This window comes from Nanorana parkeri, unplaced genomic scaffold, assembly GCF_000935625.1.
Source record: "Nanorana parkeri isolate BGI_ZX_2015 unplaced genomic scaffold, ASM93562v1 scaffold210, whole genome shotgun sequence".
Taxonomy (NCBI): Eukaryota; Metazoa; Chordata; class Amphibia; order Anura; family Dicroglossidae; genus Nanorana; species Nanorana parkeri.
Genome location: NW_017306478.1, coordinates 28,358 through 36,363, shown reverse-complemented (window position 1 = coordinate 36,363; position 8,006 = coordinate 28,358). Strand labels below are relative to the sequence as shown.

At 46.4% G+C, this 8,006-nt stretch overlaps 1 protein-coding gene across 1 annotated transcript in view; it reads right to left on the bottom strand.

The window, feature by feature from the left end:
• The window catches only part of XPO5 (exportin 5), a 31,610-nt gene that overhangs the window by 13,279 nt on the left and 10,325 nt on the right, over positions 1-8,006 (bottom strand). The window contains exons 13-19 of the mRNA XM_018555728.1: positions 7,288-7,416; positions 7,031-7,146; positions 5,504-5,659; positions 3,827-3,862; positions 2,494-2,583; positions 1,602-1,798; positions 1,414-1,513 (exon numbers count right to left, since the gene is read on the bottom strand). Coding sequence (XP_018411230.1) covers positions 1,414-1,513; positions 1,602-1,798; positions 2,494-2,583; positions 3,827-3,862; positions 5,504-5,659; positions 7,031-7,146; positions 7,288-7,416 — 824 coding nt within the window. The remainder of the gene's footprint in view (positions 1-1,413; positions 1,514-1,601; positions 1,799-2,493; positions 2,584-3,826; positions 3,863-5,503; positions 5,660-7,030; positions 7,147-7,287; positions 7,417-8,006) is intronic.

Here is an 8,006-nt window from a genome sequence, read left to right as displayed (position 1 = left end):
AAAAAAAAAAAAAAAAAGTTGGGCTGGTAATGATTAAAATTTTCGTGTTCGATTAATCGAATTTTTGTATTAAGCGATTAATCGACTAATTTCAATTATAACGCACATACAGATCCAACTACTTTTAGCTGATCTGCTTGCATTGCAACTCTGCATTAGTCAGTGGTAAATGTGGTATACACTACATACAATCAGCCATTGGACAGCTCCTGCCCAGCCCTCCACTGACGTCACCCTGCGTATCTATCGCACTGTTCACTGGCAGTGAGACACAGCAAGTCTGACCGCAGCCGAGCGGTCTCCTCGCCTCAGCCTGGCCAGCCGAGACCTTAAAACTCCGCTTGTGACTCTTTTTTAAATCAGATAGTTTTTATTAAACAATTTTCAAGCAAACAAAAAAAAACAGTGCAAAGGAAAACAGGTCAAAACCAACATTAAGTAAAATAACGTAAAAAAGGTGTACATACAACAGCCCGCTTGTGACTCTTTACAGAGACATCCTTTGGCACCGGGATTACACACAGTTCATAACCTCTTTTTTTACCTATGACCCGGGCTTCCTGATAGGCGCCCGTCTCTGCAGGGAAACACCACTCCTCATCGGTTACCATTGGAGGCATCTATTCATCTCATACAACAGTGAGTCATTTCACCCATTTTTTAACCATTCAAATCTTTCCAGTGCCTATCTAGCCTTATGCCAATGTTGCCATGCATAAATACCCATACATGTGAAATTATATGTATACCTAAAGAGCAGTAGCGCTTCTCTGTTCTGTTTTCTATTTTGGGAGTAGATACAGGCAGCATCATGAGCCTATTTGGTTAATGATGTCCTCCAGAATGCCCAGTATGTTGGTTAACATCGAGCAGTTAGCCGGGGACTATTATATGTGATGGAAGTAGTGTGGGCATTGCAAACTTACCGGCCCAAGTGGCTCCGTCGGCTAACGAAAGGAAGAGGTGGGGGGGGGAGTCTGGTGACGTCACGGACATCGACGTCACCGGACTCCTCCCCCCTTCCCTTCGTTAGCCGACGGAGCCACTTGGGGAAGGGGGGATGAGTCCGGTGACCTCGATGTCCGTGACGTCACCGGATCTCTGACGGAACTCCCGGTAGCCGGCGGAGCGGTGAGTACCGATCAAAAAAAGTTTAATCGATCAAAAAAATTAACTATTAAATCGAGGAATTAATCGTTAATTTTCGCAGCCCTAAAAAAAAAAAGTGAGTGTTTTGGGTCAAAGCAGACCCTGGGTCACATAGGACATTCACCTAGCAGTGGGCCATACTGGACAGCGGATGCTAGCCTGGCAGCGGGTCATAGCGGATAGTGGGCATTATTCTGGCAGCGGGTCATAGCGGACAATGGGCATTAACCTGCCAGTGGGTCATAGCGGACGGCAGGCACTCACCTGAGAGCGGTTGGTCTGGCAAGGTCCCTCCTCTTCCTCTAGTCCTTTCAGGATTTTAGCTCCAACATAAGAAATTAATTCATCTGGGGAGGATATGGCTCTGTGAGGACAGAATTTCAATGAATCGTCAGGACCTTCAACCATATATTATACAGAATATGATCTCTGTACATGGAGCCCTCTCTCACCTTTGTGTTTCCGGGGATGACCAGACGGAGGTGGCCGGACTCAGCAGCTGCGCCAGGAACTCTTGCTGCTTCTCATAATTGTTGAAGTGGTTGCTTATCATCACCTGGACTTCCAGCATGGAATATTTCTCCATCTGACTGAGATGCTCGTTCATAAATAGGAGCATGGCTTGGGTGCTCAGGAGGTTGAAGTGAGGCTGAAGGGATGATGATTTGGAAGGTTAGCAGAACATGTCATAGGCCTGCAGCGTGCCGGTCCAGAAACGGGCTACTATATGTTGGGTCATGTGATAAACCACAATACATGTGCCCATTACAAAGCTTTGCCAACCCCCTCCCCCATAGTCAGTCTGCATAGACCACCTTTATTCAAACAGGGTGCCAGGGCAGCTTGGGGGGCCTTCAAAATTTTTGCTAAATGGGGGGACACCGATGTGAATGGGGCTACTAAAGTATAGGGAGGTCTCTGACATGAAGGGGAAACTCCACGTTACCTTTGTTTTGGTTTCTTGCATGGGGTCCCCCTTTAAAATCCATACCAGACCATTGTCCAGGATAAGGCTTTAGTATTGATTACAACAACCATGTCATTTTTTTTGCAGTTTTACATTTTTTACTGGGGTGCCTCAAAACTTTGCATACATTAAAAGGTGCCATGAATACAAAAAAAAAAAAAAAAAAAAAAGGTTGGGAAATGCTGGGATAGAAAACATAAAAAAAAAAAAAAAAGGTTGGGAAATGCTGGGATAGACCACACAGACATACCAGAACTATATGGTTTCATCATGTGATAAGCCATAATACAGGTACATAGCCAGGTCACAATGTGCCCATTACAAAGCTGTGCCAACCCTCGCCCACTCCCATGTCCACATGGACCACTCCGACTTACCAGAACCAGATCTGGAGAATCACGGCAAATCTTGATAATAGAAGAGCAGGCATGGCGGCGGACGGCCTTCACCGGGCGGGTTCGGGGACCCTGAGAGAGAAGAACAGTCCTGAATGGCTACGTGGGAATATTACAGAGATGAGACAAATATGTGATCACTGTACACATGTAAATACAAAAGGGTGTAGAGCAAGGGTTCTCAACCTGTGTAACCTCAGGACACACATTTGTCCTTGGTCTTTAACTCACGACCCAAGTTGCACTGCAATGGAACGCACGGCATTAGGATACTGCACGTTCCAGTGTGGGCGTACGGACTGTGGGTGGGAGGTGCATTTGGGGTACTATTCAATTGAAAAGGCAATGCAACACATCTCTCACACCAGATTGCATGGTAGCAACTACCATGCATTCTGGTGTGGGAGGTGTGTTGGTACAGTGCAATAATCTCACGGTACTATGTGATTAATGCACTGTACTAGTGTGAACAGGCCCTCAAAAACAATGACATACATACACAATCTCACACACACTCCATACTCCCAGAGACAGCTGCATAATGGGATTTGTAGATTCACCACAGCTGGGAGGGCTGGAGTTTGCCCACCCATGGCCTATGCTTTTGGTAACAGCAGGGAGATCAGAAGCAGCTGGGTTTTCGCAGTTTCTAATGAGCTGAGACCCCAATGATGCTCTGTGTAGCTTGAGATCATAAGATCTTTGTCTCATGGTAACGCCATGAGCAGTAACACCGGGGAGATCAGGAGCAACCTCATGAGATCTTTGCCTACGCTTTATGTAACAACAGGGAGATCGGGAGCAGACGTGTTTTTGCAGTTTCTAATAAGCTGAAGCTCCAATAATGCTCTGTGTAGCCTGAGACCAGGAGATCATTTCCTAGGCTTTAAGTCACATGAGGGAGATCAGAAGGTGCAGTGTTTTTGCAGTTTCTAATGAGCTGAAACGCCCACAATGCTCTGGGTAGCCGGAGATCATAAGATCTTTGCCTAGGCTTGGAGTCACATGAAGAAGCTCAGAAGCAGCAGTGTATTTGATTCATGTCAGGAAAGAGGAACCTTAAATCATTGATAACAATGATAATATTGCGATCCGGCAATGCAGAAAGGAGCCTCAATGATTCTGGTGAAGTGTGAGTTTTAATAAGGGGGTCCACTGTCGCCCCAACCCCCCCGTTAAGAAGGACCCGTTCATCTCCATCAGCACTATGAGCAGATTGGGTAAAGCATCCGAACACAAGAAAAATACTAACTGTTATAATACCGACTCAGAGCTACAGAGAGCGATATAAATCAAAATTTGACATGGTCATTACCTTATGATTCAGCTCAAAGGTGACGGCGGAGAATAGCTGTGAACATAGAAGAGGACGGGGTTAATAAGAATCAGAAATCCTCCCAATAAAAAGGAACTTCACCCTTATCGTAGAGATGACAACAAAGACACCTTTAGAAATGTTTAGTGATGACAATCTACACACACATACTTCTAGATAATTGCCGGCTTTGCATTCTTTGCAGACCTTGGTTCTCTTTTCTTTCCCAGGCTTCTGGCAGTGACCATTTTAACTAAGGGCAACCTACTAGATCTCCCTTTACTTCCTGGAACTCAGGCACGTGACTAGGACATGTGACCACGTACATCATCTCAGGGGAGGAAAAATGTCTTTCCCTGAGATCTCGTGAGATTATAGATGAGATTTCCCAGCAATGATCTGCACAGGTTGCATCACTAATGCCCAAGAGGACCAGGAAGTGGAAAAAAAATAAAATAATTGTAAGTAAAAGAAACATTTTTTAACTAATGAATGGGAGATGATTTCATATCAGAGCTGCATGAGGTGGTGATTTTTTTTAGTGAAAGAGGGTAAACGATCAGTACCCCAAAAAGTCCATAGACAACGCTTTAAAAGTCCCCACAGGTCATCAGTTTAGAGATACCCAAAAATACTGGCCATAGAATTATTGCTCTCACTCCGGCGTGCGCGGCGATATCCAACATGTGTAGCGCGTTCGTCATTTTCATACGTAGGCGCACCCGACGCCTACGCGCGTGCTCGCGGGGGACTTTAAAACAAATTTTACATATATTTTAGATTTATTTTATTTAATGTTAATTATAAAAACTGTTTCTTTTTTTTTAACTACAATTGGCATCACATAGGGGGGCTCACAAGCCCCCCATGTGATAGCAGATGGTGGTGACAGGTACTCTTTAAGGTGATGCGGGGGGTCCAAAAGACCCCTAGTGTCACATTTACACTCCAAATAAGCTATTAGGGTGCAGATCGCACTTCAATAGCTTATAGCTGGGCTTCCGGAGCCCAGAACTGACAGCCCAGGGACCGGAAGTAATGCAATCTGCATCGCTCCCGGTCCCATAGAACGGGGAGGGGAGGTTCGTCCATCTCCTCCCCAGCTCCCTGCCGACACCAAAGAAGCTGGTCCCGGGCCGTAGGAGGGGCAACGGAGCTCGGGAAGGCAGGGGGTGTCTGGCGGCCCCTTCATGGGACTGTAGAAGCGATCTGGTGACAGCTGAGTCGCCAGAATCACTTCTAATGTAAAGCCGACAGTCGGCTTTACAAGTTTAAACAGACTCCCAGTGGCAAAAGCCCCTGGGAGTCTGTTTAAACAGCCCCGATGCAGGCGGCGTACACTGTACGTCGTCAGTAACAAAGGGGTTAAAAGAAACCTAACATAGGAAAAACATGTAGACTGCTGATATTGCCTTCAGAAAATGCTACTTGCCTGACTGTCGTACCGATACAACAGCTTCAATACCTCCCGAGCCTGAATAATAATTCCTATACATAAGGAACTAGGACTTTATCCCGGCTTTTATCTGCGGCACGCTTGTTCCTGGATGCTGCAGCCAGGCAACTACAGCACTTTTGGAAGGAAGGCAACAGTGTGGAAATTAGCCTGGGCCCGGGAAAGATGATCATGGCAGCTTAGGACTGGTCGGGAGAATCGTGTGACCAGAATTCGCTCACCTTGGTCAGGACGCGAGGCATGAAGCCATTCGTATAGCGCACGAAGGGGAAGAGCACAGAGAGGTTGGTGAGGAGGCAGGACAGGATCAGGGGGTCCTCGATCTGATAGTTGAGCACAGCTTGGAGAAGTTCCACACCTTGAGAGACGGGCAGGTCCTGGGAGGAAAGATTTAACAGAGGATATAAAACCAACAGAAACTCAGACCTTCAGCTTTACTGGTACTTGCACCCCCAGAATCCCTGCATGCCCAGCTGCACCCCCTATAACACCATGAGGCCTCCTTAGGTCAGGCCCACAGGATGAAGAGATCTGTAGACGGCTCGGTAGATTTAGACTCGGACAGCCGTCTGTCACTCAACTGAATCATTGTAGATAGGTGCCACACGCTCGTTCGTTCCAGTCCGTGGAATTCTCAGCATCGGAGTACTACCGTATTGGCAAAATATACCGCTGTGATTATATAAATCTCACTCGGGTAAAGGGAGAAGAGAAGTTTTGAATACTGTAAAAAATAACACACTTTTGTATCAGCGCAAGACTCTGCAGGGAGTAGCAGCTAATATCGCACACCCCAGGCCCCCCGGAGCTTCATTTGCTAAAAGTAGACTACCAGAAGAGTAGGAACTGATGACTTGTGTGGAAAAGAGGCCGCTGCTTCCTTCAAAAACTTGCGCTGCGGCTGCGAGTGGACATGCTTGCATTTAGCTGTAATGAATGTTTTGTTATCACGCTGGCGTGACAGTTTTGTAGTTTTGGGTTCCCTCTGAAGCTATCAGGATCACATGAGGACGGTACTTTTATTACAGATATCTGCAAGCATGTCAGGGTGTTAACCTCAGCTCTTTGCAGGGAGCCATGGTGTCAAGGAACGAGGGGCAGCCAGCAAACGGCTGGATCCGATACTCATGTAAATTTCAGATTCCGATTACCTTTGCTGTGCTCAAGACAAAAATTTAAAAAAGCACAGGGTATATCACACATCAGTCCCTGTCCTCAAGGAGCAAACAAAGGTCCTTATCGCGCACACACATACAGGCCAATTTAAGCAAGGCAGCACTGGGGGTCCCGGTCAGGACACTATCTTCAAGAAGTTTGCGTGTTCTCCCTGTGCATGCGTGGATTTCCTCTGGCTACAAATGTGACACCATTATAGTCAATAAAGGGATTGACTTTGCATGAAATTGTAGTGCAAGTGACTATTGAATTCATTTTATTTGCAGAGGCATCTGCAGTCACTTCGGCACCCACCCGGTCTCTGGGTTTGTTTCCGATCAGCAGTGCGATGGCACATATCTTGTATAGTATGTAAAGCGCTGTGTAAATTGTCGGCACTATATAAAATACTGTAATAAATACATATGTATTATTTTTTAAAGTATTCAGTAAAAGGTTAAAAAACACACACTTAACCCAAATGGCGGCAACAAAGCCATAAACTGACACACCATGGGTAACACCCTGAGCAGGTATGTGCGCCACACTCCATTGTTTGCGTGGTGAGTACAAGAACCTGACAACCATCTCACCTCTTTGGGGAGCACTCGCAGGATCTGATTGATGACACACTCGCAGAAAAACGTCATGGCATCCCACTGAATGAATGAGGGTGACAAGAGGGTGCAGAGTCCTTCTCCAGCCTTGGCTGCAATACAAAAGAGAAATGGAGAGTGTAAGTGGTCACAATACATCAGATCCACAGAGGGCACCAGAGGAAGTGATACGAGCAACACACATACGCTGGTGAGTGACAAAGCACACCGCACCTCCTGTGTTCACTACTTACAGCTATTTGGTCCTGGGTCCAGCGGAGCAGAGAGCTGGAACTGAAGCCATTCAGCCGCCATACGAAAGCTGGCATGAGGATTCAAACGGCACGCTTGTCTCATCACATCCCCCATCATTGCTTTAAAGTCTAAGTCATAAAGCAGGAAACACTAAAGCTAAACTCAACACGAGAGACAGAAAGAACATTTGCCAACTATGGATAAGACTCCCCCCAACCCACTGACCAGGGGACAAAAGATATCACCTTCCAACTACACTCCAACCGAGCCCCTCCATTGACCAGAGGAGCAAGGACATGCTACTATCCCTCTCTACTGCCCGGGGGGGTACACCCCACTATCTCCCCTCTACTCACTTGAGTAGAAAGGATATGCACCCTTAACTCAATGGAAGAGAAAAGGACACTCCCCACTATCTGAATGGAGTAGAAAGGACACCACATTAACCTCCCTAAACTGAATGGACCAGAGAAGAAAGTACACCAGTCTCCTCTACTGACTAAAACAGAAAGGACACCCCATTATCCCCCCTTCATTGATCAGAGAATAAATTACACCTCAATATCTCCTTTACTGACAGGGGAAGAAATTACACCCAGCTATCCACATCCCTCCCCCGATCAGAGTTGAAAAGACACCCCAATATCTCCTTTATTGAACGGTGCACAAATGACACCCGCAGAAATGGGACCCCATAATCCCTTACTACTGATCAAAG